Raw genomic sequence first — 24,748 nt, 5'->3', positions numbered from 1 at the left:
TTGTGAGACAACCCCTTTAAGCTGAGAAGCCTCATGATCTGGAGGTTGCTTCTAATCTTGCGAAATTCCAGACTCTATAATGCTGGATTATCAGATGCCAGATAAGGAAGTTTTACTGTACTTGAAAAACATATGAATTGGGAATCCTGGACCCCACAAAACATGGCCTGGTCTCAAACACAATATCAGATACATTTATATGAACAGAGGCATGACTTAAGCTCCTGGGCCAAAGTGCAATAAAAAAAAAAAAATGATGCTGCTAATGATTGTTCCTATGGCATTGACGGTCTTAAAACCATGGTAATCATGCCGCATTTTACCTTTTTCAAAAGGCGTGTACTCCACCTCATAAGTCCCATCACCCTTATCTGTGACCTCGCAATCTGTGGAGGCTCCAGATGGATTTGAGATCTTGGTCTTGATGTGATTCCCCCCGGTTCGAGTCAGAGATCGGGCATCCACAGTAAAATTGGTTGTAGCTTCTCTAAATACGCCTGTGCAATGAGATATGTTCATAGAATATGGTTAGATCCTCCAAATTTGTTCCAAGATTAAATGTTGCATCAGAACAGCACATTACATTGTTTCTTACCCTCTCCTTCCACTCCAGGTCCAAACACTTTGATTTTACTGGTATCCACTGATGGGTCAATCTTAACCCTAGCTGGAAACTTTGGCACTTGTTCTCCTCCATACTTCATGGACAATGTATACATGCCAGCAAACATTGGAACGTAGGTGATGCTATGGGTTTCATCGCTGTTATCCTGAATGTAGACCTCAGCTTTGGAGCCAGAATCAGACACTGCTTCCATCGTGAGTACTCCGGGACCTGCTTCTGAACAGTCCACGTGAATCAAGCCAGCCTCCCCTACTTTACCGTGGTCTAACCCAGGACCAGTTGCAATTACTTTAGTATGATCAAAGGGCATTTCGATGTCAGCCTGGAATGGAGACCCTGGGATATGAGTCTCCTCAAAGAGAATGTTCACAAAGTATTCTCCAGGTGTCGTTGGCAGATATGAAACGGAGCAGGTACCATCACCATTATCAGAACATTCAATCTTGGCTTCACAAGGTCCTTCAACAGTTAATCCCAGACCTCCAGTCCCTGCTCCTTTAGTATCAATTGTAAATTCAGCTGGTTTTCCAACAAGGCCTCCTTTCAAGCCTGGTCCATACGCTTTAACCTATGGGATTCAAAAATGACTTATGGGTGATCACATATAAAAATAATATCTGCTAGTCAACAAACAGGCTAAAGGTAGCACAATTGTCTGTGGACTAGCATATATGCTAAGTTGGATGTACAAATATGGTGCCTTTATAAAATTCCAGGTTACCTTTGTGGGATCAGGAGGTAAGGTGGCTTCCACACTGTATGGACTTCCAGGTACTGGGTTCCCATCGTAGTTTACCTCCACATTGTACACACCTTCTTCCTTGGGGATATACTTTACAGAGCTGCATTCCTTGCCGGTAACAGGCTCCACCAAACAAGGGACATGTTTCTTGCTGGCACTCGTAATTTTCACATCCACTTTACCTTGGCCACCAGCACCCTTCGTGTCCACGTTAAATTCCTGGTCCTTACCAACTTCCACCCCTGAAGACAGAAAGCCAAAGCGCCTTTAACAAGGGTAATAACCCAATATATGCAAATAATATGATACAGAAACCAAGTGTACATGAATTATCATTATACGATTTACTTACTACTGTCTAGTCCATTGATCTTTATCTTACTCAGGTCCAAAGGAGCAGCAACCCCAACAGAGAATGGGCTTTTAGGAATAGGGTCTCCTCCATAATGCACATCTATTTTCATCTTGCCCTAGAAAACAAAGATTTTGTTTTTAATTTTTGTTTTCTACCAAGTGTAAATTTAACAAATTGGGAGACAACGTAGGCAAAGGGATTGTATGAAAGATTGGTTCCATAATTATATACGGTACTACAAGTTACATACGTTTAAAAACTTCTTGCATTAAAAAAAATAGAGGGGGTAGACTAGAGAACAGAGACCTCACTTTCCTCTGCAAGAGTAACCATTAAAAACAAACAAACAAAAACAAAAAACGGATTGTCCCAATGGTCCTATTAAAATATATGGACATTTTTAAAAGGGGTGCCTTGTATTAGCCAAAAAGAAAATCACTCTGGCTCTGGCAGACTTTGCATGACCAGCACATTAAATATGTGGCCACTGGTTTCAGCAGATGGATTGGTGGTGATCAATGGGGTACCTTCCTTTGAAGAAAGGGTTGACCAGTTTATTAACCATTTATATTCTTGAATTTGGTAAATCCAAGTCCAGTGAAGGATACCTATGAATTCCTAGCCATAGGAAACATGATAAATGTCTGATCACAGGAGGCCGGATTGGGAACTTTAAGTGGCCCTGGAAAAAAATCTAAAAGTGGCCCCATGTTGTAGGCAGGTCCAAATTGACAGAAAACAAACCAAAAGAAGTAGGCAGGAACAACAGAAGTAGGCATGGCCTCTAATTCCACAGGACAGCACAAAATAGTGCTTCCCCAACCACAGTATTCAACTGTATCACCATCATGAGGATGGTAATACAGTTGAGTTCAGGAGGGCACCTGTGACCGTTGAGCAGCAGATCATTGAGTGGCCCTCTGGATATGGGACCACCGGGAAATTTCCCTGTACGGTCTATAGACAATCCGCCTCTGGCCACACTTCTAGGTCTCCCACTGCTAAGAAACAAAAAGTTTCAAAGCCCCCTCCTTCCTCCTCCCTGCAAAACCACGGTGAGAAGAAGTTTGATTGCAGTGGCAGGGCAAAGGCTTGACCTCTGCTCTAGCAAAATGTCTATGGGACTGATGGAGATGAGCCCCCCTGTGGATAAGTGATAAAATGTCCATTGTGGGTAAACCCCTTTAAAAAGGTAGACCTCAAAATCTATTGTAAATAAAAAAAATTGGGATTAGGAGTTCACTGCACAACTTTTACCGGCACAACTAAGCAGTAAAATGGTCTTCAAATTTCTTACTTCCACTTCGACTCTTCAGAAGGTAATTCTGTTTCTGGTCCGAACAAACAAACATTTTAAGAACAACCATGGTGTTTATTTTCAGAATCACATCAGCCAGGCTCGTAGACTACAGCAGCCCACAAACTGGATTTCTTAGAGTCCTTTTTGGCACATGCACAACACAGCGAGCTTGTTTTGTACGCCTTGGCGCACGTGCTGCATGTTCTATGAATGTCCTCATGGCTGCCAAGGAGCTGGAATATATACACAGCTCAATTGTAACTTGCCAGAGACATTTTCCAGTCATCGTTTTCCAGCTAAATGTGTTACGTATAAAAAAAAGAAAAAGGAGCAGACACCTCTCTAATTGAGTTCTAATTAAGAGGAACGCTGAACTGTGAGATTAGATTGTCTCCACATCAGGAGTTATTAAAGAGAATCAGGACATTAACTCCACCATGGGGTTATCTACAGTATATGATTTTGATATAGATGTTTAGGGGGTTTATACTGCAAACTTGTATCTGTATAAGACACTTTAGAGAGCATACGCCTTGTACTGGATTAGTCGATTAGCTTGTAATTCTCAGAACACATTCGTTAAATATATCTCACTATTTCATTCATTCTAGGGGTTCAAGTGTTAGGGGCGGCATTGTGGCTTCTGCTTGACTGCTCGTCCACATTTAGTAATTTTAAATATTTAAATGATGTCACCCATACCAACCCTTTAATTTTCCAATTAGGACCTACTAAACTCTAGCCAGAACATTAAAAGATACAGAACAGGTATAAATGTCAAAAACTGAAAGAGTATACACTGGGGTTAATGGCCGTATATACTACAAAGGGCCAAAGATGAAGCAGCTTGGGAATAGCAACCATAATAGACCGGAAAAGTTTATGATTTTAAAAAATTACCTTGGAAAAAATCTGGTTGTAGTAGTAGCGATCTTGACATCCATGTCTTAAGGTGCTCATACACATTAGTCTAGAGGTGATCAAAACAATTTTAACCAAACCAACCTTTTTTGGGGGGTGAAATTTAAGAACAACAGTTTTAGTCATCTAATGACAGACCACCTGGGGCAGACTGGCCAAAGACTCTACATAGAAATTTCCCGGTGGGCAAATGTCCAGGGTGCTGGAAAAGCCCTCCTCTCTGCCACTGGCTGGGTACATAATGAGCTCTCAGTGAGAATCAGGTACTCCTGTAACCAGCCAGCGACCGGCGTGTCCTCCTGAAGTCAACTGCTATAGCCTGCACCTCACCTCCTAAGCCCCCAGCTCCATATCTTAATCAGATACAACTGGAGAAGGAGGACAGAAATTGGCAGCTATATGATGAAGTGGAGAACCACACTCTGTTCGATAGGTTCTGGTGCCACTCAAGGGCTGAAATCAGCCAATGAAAATATAGTGAAATTGAGACACACAGATTTTCAGTATGATAATTGAGCTCATTTCCTTTATTGTATATTATTGCAGATAAACATGTGACCGCTGAAGAAGGTCTAATGTGACCGAAACGTCCGGTCTAGATATTCTGTTTGTACCTTGGAAACAAATATTGGGCAACTGGATGAAACCACTGTGAAAATAAACACTTTAAATTATAATACTGAAAATCTGTGTGCCTCAATTTCACTATAAGAAATTGGCCGCTAATGATGGCCACCACAGAGGGACAGCTTCTGGGGTATTATATTGTGCTGCACTGTGTTGTGCTGGGATGGTAGTTTGTACTATGGTATTGCTGAACACAGCTACTTGTGTTACCCTGTCTTCTGTCAATTTGGATCCGTCTACAACATCAGTTGTGTTTTTCTTCCAGGGCCACTTTAAAGTTCCCAGTCTGCCCCTGCAGACGACCATCTTCTGAAAAGAAGTCAGCCATGTTTAATATTAGTGTCCAAAGAATGATCTTCAGTTCAAAGGAGGATCATTCATTGACAAAAAAATAATAATAATCTTTCTTCGAAAGATCTTTTGCCCATCATCTGGTTTCATTGAACATGTATGGTCATCTTTGAACAACTATAACGGCCAATAAGGACTAAAAGGAGTACGGTCCTGTCTGTGAAATCAACGTTCACCAGATGTTTGTTTGTTCAACCATGAACCAAGTTCTATCTAATGTGTATGGCCACCTTTAGATTCCCTTAATTCTAATAAATTAGAAGAATTCCTTAATTGGGCTATAAAGAAAAGTTATTCAATGAAGCCCACAGCCCTAAAAACTTCAAGAACCATTTCTGTCATCTTTAATGAGCAATCTCTAAGGTACATTGTGCCCATCATAACCGCTCTTACTTAAATGCAACCGGTCAGCTTTTTTGACCCCACAATGTTTCTAAACAGGTCATATCAGATCTAATCAAATTACAGAGACCACTTGATAAAACTCTGCATGCTATAAGTAAATCATAAAATAGCCCTCTGGGCAGTGTCCAGATCAGAAACAGTCATGGGTCAGCACTCCACCACCGCCCCTTATGAGTTGATTGATAGCTCCCTGGCTGCTGAATGTCACCAGCAGCCTCCAGCCAGAAGGAACACGGGTGGAGTGCTGACCCATAACGGTCCCTGAAATTTCCTTTACATGTAGTGTGCAGAGCTCTGAAATTTGGCTAGACCAGATTTAGAATACAAGGACATGTTTAGAAACATTATCAGATCAAGTAATAAAGCATTATGGCAAATAGGGGGCAAATAAAAAAACAGACAGGTTACCATTAAACTAAATTTAGGCCCAGGGCCGGCATCAGCACCCGGCACACCCGGGCAAGTGTCGGGGCCCACTGCTCCTGGGGGGCCCACTGTGCCTGCAGCTGTGTCCTGGTCTTCATTAAACTGCCTGTTCTGAATTCTAGGGTAGCTTACCCCAGCAATGCAGACAATTTTCGCCATGTGCACTGCTGGGGTGGGCGACCCCAGGACTCAGAACAGGGGAGATGGAGTTTCCTACTGGGCTAAAGGACCTTCGTGATGTCATCCGCCCATGTGACCAGTGGGGGAGGAGCAGAGAGCTGTGTTCCTGTAGGGACAGGAGCCTGGCTGGAATATGGTGAGGCCTAGCTGTGTATGTCCGTCCCTGTGCGTGTGTCCGTCCCTGTGTGTGTGTGTCCGTCCCTGTGTCCCTCCGTGTGTGCGTGCGTCTCTTCCCCTGTGTGTGCGTGCGTCTCTCTCCCTGTGTGTCACCATCACCATGCCCACAGTGTTCCTATGTCTTGACGCAGCTGCATCAGGACGTTCTGTACGGGGAAAGAAGAAGAAGATGGAAGAGGAGGCAGGGCGCATAGGTAACACTACAACATGATCTACACTAGTGTTATCTGTGGTTTTACATAGGACTGCAGGTAACACTATTACATTTTCTGTACTCAGATAGCTCTGTGTTATCTGTGCTATTACATAGGACTGCAGGTGATATCTACTATATTATCTGTACTGTGATCACTGTGTAAGGGGGCCCACTGAGACCATCTACCAAGAGACAACATGGAGCAGGCCCTGTTTAGGCCTCAATTTATGTACCAGTTATACAGGAATCTATAAATGGGCTCACAAAAATCTAGAAGGAGAATTCCAGAAAGGGTTTTTGATGTTCTTTCACCGAGAAGATTGATCACGTGTGACACACACACGTTCCTCTTACAGAGCGGTCAGAGACTCTTACGCTGTCACATGAGGCTCTCATTAAGACCAGTCACACTACAAGCAGCAATCTTCAGATATTCTGCTTTGTTTATCCTTATAGTTCAAGTACAGAAATAAATTATTATAATAATATTTAAAAAAAGGAAACTTTCAAATAAATATTCAAAGTTCAGATGAGGAAAACCAAATGGTTACATAAGCTTTACGCTGCACAATCTACCGTGACTCCTGGGACAAAAATGTGTCCCTAATTGACAGTGGTTTATTTTTTTATTATTATCATTACTATTACTTTAAGGGGTTTTCACATAAAGATAAACCCTGCCGTACAAGGGTATAAGGACTTAACCCCTTCCTGAGTGGGCAATTATTATTATTTTTCAGTCCCTGTCTTTCTGAAGCCACAACCTTTTTTCTTTTTCCCATCCACATGGTCGTATGAAGGCTGTTTTTTTTTTTTAGGGACAAGTTGCACTTTCTGGTGGCACCATTTAATATTGCATGTATTGGGAGCTGGAAAAAAAATAACTTCTGCCAATGTTTTATGGGTTTTATTTTTACGGCGTTCCCTATACGGAGAAAACTAACCTGTTATCTTCATTCTCCGAGTCAGCATGATATATCTATCTTTATATATATCTATCTCTATATATTTTTTTTTCTTGTGTTTTAATATTGAAAAAAAATAAACTTTTTTTTTTATAGTTATGTCCACGGAGTTGGATGAAGGCTCATTGTTTGTTCCCTGATATTCAAATTGTTTTTGGGGGTGAAGCAATCAAAAAAAGCAAATCTGCCATTTAGATTTTTTTTTTCTATTACGGCTTTCAACTGTATGGGATAAATACATTTATATTTCAACAGAAAGAGCATGTTGGGATGCGGCAGGTGCAAATGATCTTTTTTCCCCACCTACATTATGTTAGGAGACCTGAACATGTGATCGTTCGATCTCTTTTCCATAGACTGCAGTGAATTACTAGTGTAGACTATGGGAGATTCGCCATGTCCAGTGGCGTACCTCCAATAGAGGCAGACCACGCAGCTGCTATGGGGCCCCTGGGGGAAGGGGGCCCGCAGTGGACGATAGGCCCCGCCCACTAATTACACTTGTATGGCTACCTGAAAAAGTAAGAGGTGGAGAAGGACCTTTGGTGATGTCATCAACCATGTGACCAGTGCAGGAAGCCAATGAATAGCAGAGCAGCAGAAATCTAAAGGACCTATGGTGATGTCATCAACCATGTGACCAGTGCAGGAAGCCAATAAATAGCAGAGCAGCAGAAGTCTAAAGGACCTTTGGTGATGTCATCATCATGTGACCAGTGCAGAGGACTGGTGAAAGACCTGTGGCATATCACTGTGAGGGGGCGGAGCTTCTGTGTGGTGCCTGGAGGAGAGGTTAGTGGTGTTCTGGGATAACCCATAACATCCTAGAAAAGCTGGGAGTTGTAGTTTTGTCATATTATATGTTTCTCAATGTAATTTAAACGTATGCCCTAGTACAGGCTGGTAATGCTGGGAGTTGTAGTTCTCTCCTCCTATACCCCCTCTTTTAAATGTATACTGATGCCCCATAATAAGTCTGGCCACACTGGGGGTTATAGTCATTTGTTTTTAAAGCTCTTACCTGGTACAACTAGATGATGTCCTATAATCTGGACATGCTGAGAGTTGTAGTTCTCTTTTCTTAGGCTGGATTCTCATCACAGTTTAGTTTTCCGTTTTGCATGCAGGACTTTTTTCTGTCTAAAATAACGGATCTCCGACAGATATGGCATAAACGGATGCCAAATGTGCAGAACTGATGCTTGAAATACAGGATCATTTTTTTTCTTTATTTTTCTGTTCATCTGACGGATCAGAAGAACTGAAAACTAAATGGTGATATGAACCCGGCCTTATACTCTGTGTAATATCTACTTGTATCTGATCATAACAGCCTGGACATGCTGGAAATTGTAGTTCTCTCCACTTTCACCTCTCCCTGTGTTGCTCCCTAATTTCCAATAATAATCTGGTGATGATGAGACTTGTAGTTCCCTTGTCACTATTATAATGTTCTGCAGCAGCTGAGGTGAGTATTAGGCTTCGTTCACATCTGTGCTGGTGACGGTCGCTGTTCTGCCGTCATAGGAGCAAATCAACGAAAATCACTGCAGTTCCGGATCTGGCACTTCATGGACGACAACACCCGACGGATCCCGCTGACTATGATGAGATGTCAGGTTTCCATCTTCCAGGCTATAAAATTGTGTCTAGCATTTATGACTTGATCCACGAATGAGGCCCCAACACAGATGTGAACGAAGCTTTTTATGTTCTGCAGCAGCTGAGGTATGCATTAGGAGGTTCTGACAGTTCATAAGGTAAGGGGGGCTATGGTGGCACTGGTATACTATTATGCCATGCTGTTCGCGGAAAACACGTAAGCACACGTGCATGAGTCACAAACGTGTGAATAAGGCTTTAAACAAAAAAAAAAAAAAAAAGGGTCATTGTCAAAACGCAAATAACTGCACATTCTCTACAAAAACTTTTCCAACAAATTCTTCGAGGAATACGATGGCTTCACAGCGCACCGCTCATTTTGTGACTACCTGCTGGACTGGAGTGTATCGGACGGTGTGGGAGTAATCACAGTTATCGATCACTTCAAAGTCTTTCACGGCGTCTCCTGCGGAGGGTCCACTGAACTTGACATCAACAGGGGCTTTTCCAGCTCCTTTGGTAAAGACGGTGAAGTGCGTGGGTTTTCCATTTTCAACACCTTAACAATAAACGTATATACAGTGTAACATGAGCGGTAAGTACAGTGTGCAACACAATCAGATAGAATATCAAGAGATGTGTCTGGTATTGCAGCTCAGCCCCATTTACCTGAATGGACAAGAATGGCGCTGTAAGGAATCTAAGAAAAATCTCAATTCATGATCTGGTCGCCTAGGTTTATCGGCTGATAATTTTGACCAATATTTAAAGGGGTTGTCCAGCCTATACCAAGTGAAGACCTTTTTTTCAGGCTATAGGCCATCACTAGCTGATCGGTGAGGATCTCACACCCCGCTGATCAGCTGTTTGGATGTACCTCCACAGTCAACCTGTAGTGAAGGGAGGTCATTACTAAAGCACAGTTTCCACTGACTTCAATGAGTGCGGTGCTGTAGTAACCAGCTCCTGCCAATCAGCTGGTGGTGGCCTATCCATAGGCCACCACTTAGTAAAGGCTGGACTACCCCTTTAAATGGTGACATTTTTCTTCACATATACATACCAGATTTATTCAGCCCAGGACCTTCAGCCTTCACTTTGCTGGCATCGTGTGAGGGCTCAACTTTGATTCTGAATGGGCTGAATGGGATTTCCTATGGGGGGAAAAAAAAGCACAGAAAAATAATAAATTGCTGTGATTTTTTCCACTGATAAAAAGCTAAATTTTGACATTAAAGAGTCTTTTTCCCTTAAAAACAGGCCAGCATATCAGTCCTTTAAGTCATTCTCTTGTCCAACTATCTTGGTTCTATCTGACTGTGGGAAACTTGACAATACACCTCTAAATGCAAATCTAAGTAGTAGAAAAAAGTAGAAGAAATAGGACCATTGGTCGTCTTCTGTTTTTAACAATTTGATCAAAACCGACTCAAGGACTTGAGGCAGAAGGGGTTGAAGTCACATGAATATTGAGAATGATAAATTCCCTGCCTATAAAAGAACATCTGCTTTAGCTTTGCAAACACTGTCTTTTTTAGTAAATAACTATTTCACATGACATAACAAATTCTGGAGCATTTATTCTATGTTGTGCCATTCCCCTATTATTCCTGCTAGAAGTTTATAATGACCTTTTCTGAAGACCCCCCAGCGTGGCCAGACCAGCAGTGGGATACCTACTTACCACCATTGGGTTCTGGCTCCTTTGCTCCACCGCAGTTCCTGGGTCTCCCCACATCAGCATCCAGTGTAAGAAGGGTTAAGTGGCCGCTGCAGCCAATGACTGGCCACAGCGGCCACGGGAGCTGCGTCAAACCAGATGCTGACATGGGGAGATCCAATTGCTGCAGTAGCGCAAAGAAGCCGAAACCCAGAGAAGGGGGATGATGTAGGTATGATTCACAATGTGTCAGGCGATGCTGGGGAGGGGGGTGTCCGCAGAAAAGGTCCTTTAAGAATAAATTAAACTGGGTTTTACAATTTAGGGGTGTGCCCATACAGAGTCTGACACCGTGCAGTGGCAGACCGGTTTTACTAGAGGAATAGTAACAGTTGTCAATTCATTCATACATTTATAGTAGGAATAATAGAGGAATGGCACGACATATAGTTATATGAATAGATGCTCCAGAATTGGTACTTCACGGTTAATGCAAGACAGACATGTCAGGAGAGGTGACAATAAGAAAGCAAGTTGGAGTGATCTGTTCTAATGTCTACAAGTATTGCCCACCCAGCATTAATTGCTGTATTAAATAAACACTGTCTCTGCTCTCCTTTTTATTAGACGATAAAAGTTTAAAAATATTCCTCAATATTTGTGACCGGCCAAGATACATTCAGCTTTTCTTTCTAAGTAACCTTCAAAGAAGCAGCAATATTGTTCTTGGCTTTTGAGGAACCTGAAACAGATTTTCAGCTCAAAATGACATAATCTTGTTGAGCTTGTGCAAGTTCCATAGCGTCATCCAGGACTCACCTCTCCAGCAAACAGAACCTTAATGGTGTACCGCCCAGCGCCAGGGGGCATGTATTTGACAGTAAAGGTGTCATTGGCGTTGGGGATGATATCAAAATCAATGTCCTCTTCTTCATCACTGATCACACGGGCATCGCATTTGATTCCGACGCTTACGTCACCTGGAAAAACATACACGTCCTCAGCTGCCTTACGTGTCAGTGTGAAGTTCATGCAAGGGAGTATAAACGTGGTCGAAGACAGACGGAGAATTGGGTAAAAGACCGCTACGTGTAAAAGTGAATGACCCATTTCAGGAGGCACATTACTAATCCAGTGAAACCTCTCCAAAAGACGCCATCTTTCTGATGACCACTCCTGATCTTGGCCAAATTTTTATATGACAGATTAAAAGGCTATAGACATCTTTTGGGGGCAATTTTTTCATGATTGCATTTTACCCATTTTGGGCTAAAAATAAATTTTTCAATTGGTCTTTATTAAATTTTTTTTTACAGTTTGTGTCTTAAAGGGTTCAGTTTTAGCCTAGCTGAGAGCTTTCACTTTCACCAACATCTGACGGCTATGTATAACCCTCTGTAGAAGAAGAAAAGACATCCCGGTGTAGAAGAAAAGACCAGCACTCACTTGTTGCAGAATAAATGCTTCTTTTGTACAATTTGTCCTTATGTGACAATAAAAAGAAGCATTTAAGTGAGTGCCGATCTTTTCTTCTACATTGTGTACGGGACGCCTTCCCTTGACACGTGCACCACGCTATCCAGACAGAAAGCGGACCGACAATCCAATGACTGAACTACAGCTCATAAACACTTATTTAGGCCAAATCTGTAAAATAAGATGTGAGCTATAATGAGTGTTTCTGTGCTCTCAGGAGATCAGAGATAAGCTTCACAGGAGCTGTCAGCTGAGTTCCCTGACAGGACACAGTGTAAACACAGAGTCTGCTAATCGAGAATCTCAACCCTGTACAGAGAAAGGGCTGACATTTAATAAAGATTAATTGAAAAAATATATATTGTTAGCTCAAAATGGGTATATTGCAATTGCAATAATAATAACTAAAAAAAATGCCGCCAAATGTGTCCATAACCTTTAAATGTTTATATATCCTATGTCCATTGGCCTCTTCTTTATAAGGCCCACTCCTCTGAAAGACCATTTTTATTCTCAATTTTTGAAAAGTTATCAGAAAGAGGTTTCATTGTAAAATGAGAACCACTTTAGAAGCACTTTACTTACACTCTTCACCAATAGCATCCACTACTCAGAAGACTAATAGGAAACATTCATGATAAGGAGAGGTGAAAAAAACTAAAGATAAACAATGTAAGGCTAGTTTCACACTAGCGTTCGGGGCTCCACTTGTGAGCTCCGTTTGAAGGCTCTCACAAGCGGCCCCGAACGCATCCGTCCAGCCCTAATGCATTCTGAGTGGATGCGGATCCGCTCAGAATGCATCAGTCTGGCAGCGTTTGGGATCGGCTCCGCTCAGCAGGCGGACACCTGAACGCAGCTTACAATGGAAGTCAATGGGGACGGATCCGTTTGAAGGTGACACAATATGGTGCAATTTTCAAACGGATCCGTCCCCCATTGACTTTCAATGTAAAGTCTGGATGGATCCGTCTGCGGCTACTTTCACACTTAGAATTTATTTTACAATATAATGCAGACAGATCCGTTCTGAACGGATCCATCGTCTGCATTATATGAGCGGATCCGTCTAAGACGGATCCGCTCTGAACGCAAGTGTGAAAGTAGCCTAAGGCTCTGTTCACACTTTTATGACTTATAATGGGGTCTGTTGGTTTGCACCACATTGTGCTATTCTTCCCGTCAAATATAACAGAGCCTCCAATGTAAGTGTGATCAGAGACATAATATTTCCACAAGCAACATGACTGGAGAGGGAAATTATAACTACTACATTAGGTCAAAAGCAAATCCATTACCCTCTCCAGCCTCCGTACAGTCCACCGTAAAGTGTGTTGGTTCATTTGCCTTCAGACCAGTCTTCTCCACACCCGGACCAAAAACTTTCACATTTTGTGGGTGACTACCTTGACCAATATTCACCTAGTGAACAAACAGAAGAGTCAACCCAATCCCCATTTAAAGGGTTTGTCCAGATTACAAATCCCATTTACATTTACCCTATTAAAGAGTTAAATTGTAACTAAATATATAAATAAACTTTACGAAAACCTACAATAAATGAGATTAAATGGATTTTTCTAAATGTAAGTTTTTTTTATTTGTTTTTTTTTTAAACTTTTCCTAGAGAAAAGTTTTGAATTAGAGGGGCAAAGGTGTAAAAGTAATATCAGGAAGTATTACTTTACCGAGAGAGTAGTGGATGCATGGAATAGCCTTCCTGCAGAAGTGGTAGCTGCAAATACAGTGAAGGAGTTTAAGCATGCATGGGATAGGCATAAGGCCATCCTTCATATAAGATAGGGCCAGGGGCTATCCATAGTATTCAGTATATTGGGCAGACTAGATGGGCCAAATGGTTCTTATCTGCCCACACATTCTATGTTTCTAGAAATAGGCACCTGACGTTCAGGACCTTACTGCACTTTAGAATCTGTACTCCCGAAAACTGTTGTGTATTGGAGTATGGACTCTGCTGTGGCAGCAATGAGTGCTGTACAGGCTGGAGCACTGATGTTCCTGCCTGTACAGTCGCTGCTCCGCTGAAGCCTGGTGAACATGGGATATTAGATACACAAAAAAAGGAATTAGTGGAGCGCCAAGTGTTGAGGAGAAAATAGGAAAAAAGTAACCACCACATGTGGCTAATAAAAGCCTGCAAGGCCATCCCTAAGGGTTGTTTCACACGAGCGAGTCCATTGCAGGAATCGCGCTCCGTGTGTGAGTGTGATCCTCCGCTCTGGACTTGCAGGAGCGCACGGCATTATCATGATTTATAATGCTATGTGTCTCTGCATGCCCTTTTTTCCACAGAAGAATAGTGACATAAAGCTGTCAGTATGATTCTGTAGAAATAAGGTCAAGCAGAGACACATAGCATTATAAATCATGATAATGCCGTGCGCTCCAGAGCGGAGGATCGCACTCACACACGGAGTGCGATTCCCGCAATGGACTCGCTCGTGTGAAACAGCCCTAACAGTGTTAAGAGAGGAGGCCGTATGGTGTGAAGCCAAATGAAATGGTGAAAATTAAAAATTTTAAATATATAGTTTAAAACAATAAAAATGAGTACAATTCGATCAATAGGACAACAAGGGAACCAACAGTCTACAGGCGACCTCGGTGAGTCCTGGCGTCAAGTGTCTCGAGTTCCCTGGTGAAGTGAGTAACACACAAGATTGTGTGCATATTTTACTGAGGATTACAGTAATTGATTTGTACAATTTTTTTTATTGTTTTTAACTATATTTCAACATTTTCACCATTTCATTTGGCCTCACACCATACGGCCTCCTCTCAACACTGTTAGGCTGGCCTTGCAGGCCTTTATTAGCCACATGTAGTGGTTACTTTTTCCCTATTTTCTTCTCAACACTTGGCGCTCCACTGGTTCCTTTTTTCGAGTATCTACAATTTGTTGCGGCCTGCTAGTCAGGCCGGTCTGAACTTTTAGTTCTGCTTGGTGTGAGCAGCCTCTTATATTTCTTTCTTCTCTCGTTTTTGTCATTTGGTAAACCTTGGCGCCTTATTTCTTCTCACCTTCACCAGCTATTCACCTTAAATCCCTCCCCCCTCCCTCTTTCCCCTGTCCCATCTATCCTCCCTCTGGACCTCTCTGTCCTTCCCTCCTTTCTTTTTTCCCTCCATTCCCCCCATTTACGCTCCCTTTTTTCTATTGGTACATGGGATATGTCGGGCTTTAGCAGAGGAGCCATGTGCTATGGAGCTCCTGCCCTGGGCTGACCCTGCTCTGCTAATAGCCTGTATCGCTGGTATGCAGGTTATTAGCTGAGCAGGCGCAGGGTAGGATATCCATAGCACATGGCTCCTCTACCTGTGCGTGCTCTGCTAAAGCTTGACAGGTACGCCAGGCTTCAGCGGAGCAGCGCCAGTACAGGCAGGAGCAGCGAGGCGCAGCCACAGGGGAGTCCATACTCCCATACATAGCAGTGTACGGAAGTAAAGATTCTAAAGTGCAATAGGCCCTCTAACTTCAGGCACCTAAAGACAAATTAAAAAAATATATATTTAAGTACATTAAAAAAATTAAGCACATTTACAGTAGGTTTTAATAAAGTTTATTTATAAGTTTAAGTACACTTTAATGGGGATCTTTTCAGGATCCTCAACTCTTGGCATCAGTACAAGGCAGTTACAAAGAGCATCCCTCGATCTGGAGGACCTGTCCAGCGTTCCAAAGACAACCCACTCATTTCGATGAACACACTGTAATGCTTACTTTCCCCTGTGAGGGCGCCGCAGGGAAACCTAAAACTTACTTCCAGGTTTCCTCAAAAATAGCAATGTATTCAAAGACCACGGCACTCAATAGTTATGTTGGATAAACTTCTTATATTTTATTTTGTTTGATGCATCCTAAAAAATAATTTTTAGCCACTGGCCAATGTTTCGGTCTAACCTAGACCTTGTTTACGGCCTTGGTACATTTTTGCAGATTGGATGCAGGATGGCATTTTTCCTCAAGCATAACATCAGCCAAATGTCACTGACATGCAGTAACTAAGGCATACAGTAACCCCCCCCCCCCCCATAAAATAAAAAATACAAAAAAATAAAAAAAGGCTTTAACAACATAAAAGACAACTATAAAAAAAAATATCTGATATAAAAACATAAAAAAGACAAAATAATACTTACCCTGAACGGACTGTTGGGGACGCCAACACCGCCCCATGTGACGGCGATGGTATGTTTAATGGGCTTATTAGGATTGTAGGAGCAGACATAGGTCCCATCTGGTTTAGACTTTGTGTTGATATCCACAGGATTGCCTTCAACGTCCTGTTAAAAATACATAATAAAATCCCCTGAATAAGTGGAAATGAGTCAGAACATGTGTTTTTGTTTGCCTCGGTCGGGTCCAAGTAAGCCTCAGCCCTCATTGTCTATGTTCTAGCGCTCGCTTAGTCTACGGTTTTACGGTTTCATCACTTTATTTTTCTTAGGAAAAGGAGAGGGTCAGCATATATTGTGTCGGTGTGTAATGAGCCACCATTCCAGGAGACAGCTGCCAAGTGGAGTCATTCAGTTTGATGGAAAGAAGTTCAGGCTGTCTGGGATTGTGTGGTCGCCAAGAGAAGCTCAGCTGAGACCCCACAGTCAGTGGAGCACAGGGAGCCATTATACCCAGGAAGTCTCCACCAGAGGTCAAGTCATCTCCCTGGAATTCCTTAAACTCCGCTCTTTATCCCCCTTCTACCAGAATGTCTCTTTTCATAGTGATTTTCCTATTTCTAGATTTACCTGGGCAAAGATTTTTAAAGGTGCCGTCCCGGCATCTCTTGGATCGACATAAAATTCTGCTGGATTATTGACTATGCATCCAGTCTTCTCTAGTCCGGGACCATACGCTTTAACCTGCAACATAAAAGGAAAGCACTATGTAAGAAAAAAAAAATAAAGTTATTTTTCCAGTTTTAATTATCCACAAACTTATAATAGAAATATGAGCTTTAAATAAGTTATTGAGTCATTGTCTTTTATTAAAGGGAAGGTTTGATTTAGAAACCCCATTTTCAGACCTGTTGTGGAACTCCAAAATTATGAGAAAAGTCAATCACCATTAATTAGTTGGAGTGGAGAGCTGCTACAAAAGAGCATCTATCTTTGTGGAGGACCTTGCACGCAAGTGTGTTAGATGGACATCCCATTAAAGGGGTTCTCAGGATACATCATCAATATGAGATTGGCAGGGGTCTGAATCCCGCTACCCCCACCAATCGGCTGTTTGAGGAAGTCACAGTGCTCACCTGACCACCGGTGACTGCCATGGCCTCCTCACAGCTTACCAAGCACAGCGTCCATTAGTTAGCAGCTGTTCTTGGTATTGCAGTTCACATTAACTTGAATGGGACTGAGCTGCGCCTAAGACCTGTGACCATTGAATGTGACATCACATGGCCTAGGAAGAAGTCTAAGAGCTCACAGAGCTGCAGACCCTTCACACAGCTTATCGGTGGGGGTGCCAGGAGTCAGACCCTTGCCTATCTGATATTGATTACCTATCCCAAAGACAGGCCATCAATATCAAAATCTCAGAGAACCGCTTTAATTTTAATAAGAACTGCGTACTACTACAGAGGTCCCTCAGGTTACAATATTAATTGGTTCCAGGACAACCATTGTATGTTGAAACCATTGTAAGTTGAGTAATCGGTTCCAAAGCTCCAAAATGTCATCCAAGATAAGAGAAAATTATGATTTAAGAATAATAAGCAGATAATTAAGACAGATAAAACAAGTCCTTACATATAACAGTCAAGAAAGCTGATAACTAGCAACAAATACAGGTATTTTACCAAAGAAGTGACCTTGATTGGATGGATCTGAGTCTGAGGCATTGTATGTTGAGTCTAGTTTCAACTTACGATGGGTCAGAAAAGACCATTGTATGTTGAAAATATTGTATCCTGAGGGATCACTTTACATTTCACCTGTGGTGGTGCTACAGGGAAATTGAACGCTTACTGCCCGGTTCTCCCACAGATTACAGCTGATCAATCGGAGTCTCAGGAGCAGAATAAAGTATCATCAGCGTATTTTGTACCTTTTTTCTTAATAAAAAAAACAGAACCCTTAAAAGCAGACAAAATCTCCTACATCCCCTGTGGGAACCGCAATGGGGGCCAAATTGGGTCCTCGAAAACAGATACAGCAAAAAAATAACTGAAAAGGCATTTTCATTTATTTTTGGGAGAGTTGGGTGACAATCCCTATGTCTGAAAGTGCAATTTCATACAGGGCCTGCCCCATACTGTCCTAGGAAACCGACAAACTGAAGAGCTATTTCAACGTTCTTTGTCGTCAATATAAGGAATCTCCACTACGAAGGTCTCTGCAAGGTAGCTGACAATTTAGTGGTTCGCTGGAAAGCAGCATTTGGCAGAAGTATTTGGTTACAGACTGAGCAGTCTGAGTTCTTGTCGGGACCTTTCCAAAACATTTCCTGTCTCGAAGGTGAGATTAGCAGCATGTTTCTCATGTACACGTAACATTCACAATATACAACGTAAAGATTTTACGAAAAACATTCCTATCCCCCGTAGGCGCAGGTGACGACACAAGTGGAAAACTTGAAAAAGCCTACAACCTCATTAGAAATGCACAGACGCAGAGACACAAGTCAGCAGATGTTACTTGTAGAGGGGGGCTTCGCTCAAGAAGAATTTTTTTTTTTTTATGTCAATGCAATTTCATGCACGGCTGAAGGAAATTTAGGATCCTGTCCTCTAGTTCCCCTGTCAAATATCAGTCCTCGTCAGTGCAAAATTCTGTGCCAGAAGAAGAACTGAAGAAAGAGCAAGGCACAAAATATGAAGAGAATTATCAAGTCCCTAGTTGTATATAGCCGTGATCATTTATTTACAGAACTAGACTGAGACCGGCCAAAATTTTCGGGGTGCTTCTCCTAATGAAGATGACCACTCCGTATGCTAAATACACATAGCTGATGTGGCTGTGATTTTACCGGATTTTCACAGCTTTCAGTAAGAATCGTTACAAGTAATGTCCACTGCCTACAGCTGAGGAATGGAAAGAGGTCAACATTTTTTACCTGTTAAGGTCTTCATATATTTAGGGAGGACCCAGAGCTCCAGCGCATATATGGAATTAAAGAGGCCCTGTCCTCTTTCCTGTGCTCTGTCACACTGAGATTTTCATTTATTACTTTGTAGGGGAGGAGCACCCAAATTAAACAGAAATGAAAGGGCTTCTGTCAGCAGTTTTGTACCTATGAAACTGGCTGACCTGTTACATGTATGCTTGGCAGCTGAAGGCATTTGTGTTGGTCCCATGTTCATATGTGCCCTTTAAACACCTGTTATGTTACATGAACCTACTTGATATATTAATGTCTTTTGTCCAGCGTTTCACTTTAACTGCTAGTGTTTTGGAGATGGTTTATTCATGGGATTTGGAAGTTATTGATATTTTTAACTTTTTTTCCTTTTCTTTTTTTCCCTTCGGCACCAGATATACTACTACTTATTGTGACGTGTGCTTTTTAATAACCCAACAGAATTACAGCCCTATAGTCTAAAGCAGATTTACATATACCAACAGTACAGAAAGAAAGCAAGAATAGATTAGGAGCACATTCCAAAAGGAAGAAAGCTCTGTTAAATAAATACACAAATTTGCCTTTTAAGAAGCTATTTGGTTAAACAAAAAACTTCGGCAAGACATAAAAAGTACAATATACGAAAAACTGCTTACCTTATCTGGATTACAATCTCCAGATGCAGGCTGGATGTAAGCCATGTATGGACTATTCTTGATGTCTTCATCGTCACACATGATGTGAACAGCATATTCACCGGGTTCCTTTGGCCAGTACTTGACATCACAAGATCCATCACTCTGATCATCACATTCTATCTTTGCCTGAGAAGGGCCTTCAATAGCGAAACCTGCAGTATACCAAGAAGAACCATGAAGAACCTAGGTTTGGAAACAAATTTTAGATGCATAAACTTCATATATTGTGGAGAGAGGCCCAACCATGTTGGATGCATCCTTTATTGTCATGGGTGGCAAGAACATGTGCTGTGATGCCCACTCAAACAGCCCCTACAACTTAAAGTGACACTGACAGGCCCAATAAGCATATTTAGGTGTATATATATGACAGTACAGGTCTTATAAAGTGTATTAAAATCATCTAAGTATCCCCCCTGTCCACCTTATAAATACAGTAAACTGAAGTTTTATAACCTGCTTGAATCGTCTTCAATCTGCCCAAGGGGCGGCGTTTCACCTCCACTTGCGCCCAGCCAGCCGCCCCCAACTGCCGTTTTGAAGCGCCGCCCAGCTCATCAATATTCACTTCGCTGGGCGGCTACTACTGTCCCCGACTGCACAAGATCCGGCGCACGCCCAATACAATCCTATGGGCATCGGCCTCAGTCTCATTTTCAGCGCATGCGCCCGGCACCCTCACTGGCCGGGATCACATCGCGCCTGTGTACAGTATGCATCTTAGAGGCCGCTTCAGCCTCTGCATTATGCGCATGCGCCGGGCACTGTTCAGCGCAGCGCTTCATAGCGGGGACAGTAGTCGCCGCCCAGCGAAGTGAATATTGATGAGCTGGGCGCCGCTTCAAAACAGCAGTTGGGGGCGGCTGGCTGGGCGCAAGTGGAGATGAAACGCCGCCCCTTGGGCAGATTGAAGACGATTCAAGCAGGTTATAAAACATCAGTTTACTGTATTTATAAGGTGGACGGGGGGATACTTAGATGATTTTAATACACTTTATAAGACCTGTACTGTCATATATATATCTAAACCTAAATATGCTTATTGGGCCAGTCAGTGTCCCTTTAAGAACTAACTCCATGATCATGAGAACAAGCATCCAATCTATCCTTGGTGGTAAGCAACAGACAGAGCCAAATTTCAAGCTTTTAAAGGGAACCTGTCACCAGGATTTTGGGTATAGAGCTGAGAACATGGGTTGCTAGATGGCCACTAGCACATCCGCAATACCCAGTCCCCATAGCTCTGTGTGCTTTTATTGTGTATAAAAACTGATTTGATACATATGCAAATTAACCTGAGATGAGTCAGAGCTTGAAAATATGACTCTTCTTCGGTCACACAAGTAAGATATGACTCTTTTATGTTAATTTGCACATGTATCAAATCGGGGTTTTTTACACAATAAAAGCACACAGAGCTATGGGGACTGGGTATTGTGGATGTGCTAGCGGCCATCTAGCAACCCATGTCCTCAGCTCTATACCCAAAATCCCGGTGACAGGTTCCCTTTAAGGACCCATCACCTTTATATATTCCCCAATGAAGAGCAATCTAAGAATTAGATTTAGTCTTTGTTTGGGTATGGTAGAAAAATAACGATGATAAGTTTGACACTACTGGATAGTTTTGAAAGGTTGTTCCGGCATAGAACAGCCTACCGGAGTGATCGTGATCCTCCACTGACGAACTGTCGTCTTCAGGTATTCTGAGGTCATGTACACATCGCATTAATCAGGATTATTGGAGACCTTTAGAGCATTTCTAGATGCACATGTTGTGACCAAAAATGGGACACTGTGGTCAATTTGTGACCAAATCTTACAGATTAGAGCAGACCCAGTGATTGTATACAGATATGTGTGGCCGACAGATGCATTAACATCAAAAATAGTTTTACAATAAAAAAAAAAAGGTCTAATAAAATAATATACTTTCTAAATTGTTCCAAAACATTTGCTGACCTTCAAAGAAAGATTTCCGGAGTCTGTTGAAGACAAAAATGCAGTTTGGCAAGGCTGTGTATGTTTTTACAAAAAGACGCTGAGCACAATTAGATTAAAAAGGGGTCTTTGTAACTTGCTGAGGAATCCTTGATGGATTACATGGTTATTATGTTAAGTATCCTGAAGTACTCTGGTTTAAGCATAAATCTCCCGGTTTGGTTTTCATCATTTCAGCATACATGAAAAGCTATGGAATTTGTTGGCAGAACATACAAACAGCTAAAAGTTTCAGTTTTGTTTAAACATAAAATATTATATATATATACAGACGCGAGTGTTCATATATTCTCTACTTTCTCTATTAACCAGTCCGTAGATGGGATCACGTGAAACAATTTGTGGTTTTCTCAATCACTGAATGCCCAGAAGACTATTACTGTATATGATATAAACATCAGTCCTATGAACTCATACGTGGATTTATTGGGCTAACTGAAGCAGACAAAGGGTAGGCCAAGTAGGCAACTGCCTATGGTGCCATTAAGGTGGTCCATTTATTATAAAAGTGTGTTGCGGCTTCTACCACATTGGAATACACTTTTAGTTTATGACAGGCAACTACTGTAACCAATCAGGGTTTGCCTATAATAAAGAAATAAAAAGTGGAGGCAACATAGACACTGCAGGAGCTGGTGGACCCTACTAAAGATATATGACAGGGTAGCCATATAGCCCTGTGGAATGAGATGGACAAGAGGTGTGTATATTATAAATAAGAATACTAAGGATAGGCTAAGACAGTTGAACTGTTGGACCAAGGGTCATTATATGCTTTCAGAAAACCCTGCCTCGACCAGGACCTAAAAAAGCCAGGAGGTCAGGTCTCAAGTTTGTGGAGTTCAGTATGAAACACAGAGAAACATGAGTCAGATGAACGTGTACAATACAACTCAATCTATTGAGACCATCTATGGTCTACTACCATCCTACAATTTGGTAAAAGGATGTCCAAGCCAAAAAACATATTTAGTAGAGATTCATAGTTCACCGTCAGTTATGGATCTCCAAGTTAATTCAAGTCATTGTCTTAAGAAGACAGCTACTTTATAGGTAAAGGGAAAACAGACCTCCAGTGATTATCTGCAAGTACCGGGGGAAGTCATGCCTGGCTATACATTCAAACAAGGCGGCCACTGAAAGGAATAGTTTAATCAAGTAATATGTGGTCAGCTGGGTCCATCAGAGTGGAGGCCACTTTGAAATAACGACTCTCTGTTCATGGTGGCTCATAGACGAGGGGTCTCTATGACGTGATAAACAAACCCTTTTATCAACACAACCGTGGTTTCAATAGATTTATCAAGAGTTTATGGTCAGCTAGACATGTGTTATGGCAGCAGGCGTGGAACGACTGTCATTTAATAGATCTGGCTTTGTGCTACTCGCAAGGGCGTTATCCTGGCAGTCCACTCTTTAACCCCTGTACAAGGATCTGGACTTTTTTTTGCATGGGAACCACAAGGCTGCTAACTCCTGGGGTAGTCTCTGTATGGTTTTCAGCTCACCCATGGGGCAAGACTCACCGATGCAGAGCACAGAGGGAACAGGCAAAATCATATTCAAGGCCAAACTGAGGTCAGGCCATGCAGAGTACAAGCAGCAGGGTGAGGTCTGGGTGTGCAGAAAAGGGTAAACATGGAAGTCAGGCACAGGTCGAGTCAGGCAGCAGAGGGTCAGAATTCAGTAAACAGGCAGAAGGTCAGTAAAGGGGAAGATAACAGAACAGCACACTTTTGCAGGAACTTAGCAGGCTATGAACCTATTGCTCAGGCACCCTCTGTAGAAAGCATGCGTGTCCTATAGACACAGCAAGAGAGGCCTAGGTCTACACCACTGGGATATAGGGACCAGTGCTCAAACAATGTATGTGGTGTCTTTCTCAGGTTTGCATATTAAAAGTCCCGCAAAAAAACCTGAATACACACATTGAGGTTTACTTGATTGATAGCTTAACATTTTTTGATTTTTTGTATAAGTATATTTTAGCTTTGTTATATTTATATTCCCCGTTTGATAAGCCCTAGAAATGTGTGTACCATGTTCATTAAATAAATATGTACCACGGCATAATGAAATATCAGCTCAGTACCTTGAATGGATATAAATAAAAAGCAGACATTGACTATGCTGGACATGAATAGACTCAATGCGCCATTGTTCAGTGCAGGTATCAGATGAAATATATTAAATATTACGCCACAATCCTGACAACGGCAAAGGTTGAGGGGTCCACACTTTGATCATAGGCCTAGGGGGATGGGAACAGTCATACAGTTGTGTTACATAGATCTGGCACGAGACTACGTGTCAGACTACATAATATTCAGAATATTATTAAGTAGTTTTCAGCTTGCCCGGGGGAGTCTCTCGTAACACTGCTCGACAATTTGCTCTCCATGTAATTTGCTTCTGTTGATTTCCTAGAACCTATTTATACAGAAAATCTTATAGACTCAGCTTAAAGTCCATCACTAAACATCTGTGATGGATCTTAAATAGAAAAAATAATTTTATAAACTGGAATTTCACAAGGGCTTTAGGGTAACTTCTGGGTTGTGAAATGCAGATTTCTATGTATACATTTGGAACACACTCAAAAATTATTTTGCTTTCGTATTAAGCACTTGTAGTTGACACGCGTTATACAAAAATCTCTGCTATGTTACAATGTACGTTCTGCACTGATCCAATATACACCACAAACTAGCCTATAATTCATTAGGGACATTGCTGGTTCATTATCATGGGCATATAATGGCATTAGGGATGTGTCCAAGAGCACATGGTGAGGGGGCCCTTGGTAACTCTTGAGCACTCCTTAAAAAAGTTAAAGGGACAGGAGCTCCTAAAATGCATCATGGAACCAAAGTGTAGTGTGGCTGTAATGGTTGGTAACTGGCCTGTGACACAGACAGCGATAGGTTTCCCCTCTGCCTTGCTGGAGAGAAAACCAT

The 24,748-nt window shown here is 42.0% G+C and overlaps 1 protein-coding gene across 3 annotated transcripts in view; it reads right to left on the bottom strand.

Annotated features, from left to right (window-relative positions):
• FLNB (filamin B) overlaps positions 1 to 24,748 on the bottom strand; it is a 217,114-nt gene that overhangs the window by 57,679 nt on the left and 134,687 nt on the right. For all 3 annotated transcript variants that reach the window (XM_044302265.1, XM_044302263.1, XM_044302264.1), the window contains exons 12-22: positions 19,749 to 19,942; positions 16,776 to 16,889; positions 16,170 to 16,313; positions 13,307 to 13,430; positions 11,352 to 11,512; positions 9,936 to 10,026; positions 9,262 to 9,431; positions 1,720 to 1,837; positions 1,347 to 1,609; positions 596 to 1,193; positions 324 to 497 (exon numbers count right to left, since the gene is read on the bottom strand). In XM_044302265.1, the coding sequence (XP_044158200.1) occupies positions 324 to 497; positions 596 to 1,193; positions 1,347 to 1,609; positions 1,720 to 1,837; positions 9,262 to 9,431; positions 9,936 to 10,026; positions 11,352 to 11,512; positions 13,307 to 13,430; positions 16,170 to 16,313; positions 16,776 to 16,889; positions 19,749 to 19,942 (2,151 nt within the window). The remainder of the gene's footprint in view (positions 1 to 323; positions 498 to 595; positions 1,194 to 1,346; positions 1,610 to 1,719; positions 1,838 to 9,261; positions 9,432 to 9,935; positions 10,027 to 11,351; positions 11,513 to 13,306; positions 13,431 to 16,169; positions 16,314 to 16,775; positions 16,890 to 19,748; positions 19,943 to 24,748) is intronic.

This window comes from Bufo gargarizans, chromosome 7 (genome assembly GCF_014858855.1).
Source record: "Bufo gargarizans isolate SCDJY-AF-19 chromosome 7, ASM1485885v1, whole genome shotgun sequence".
Taxonomy (NCBI): Eukaryota; Metazoa; Chordata; class Amphibia; order Anura; family Bufonidae; genus Bufo; species Bufo gargarizans.
This window is presented reverse-complemented; position numbering and strand designations above follow the sequence as displayed.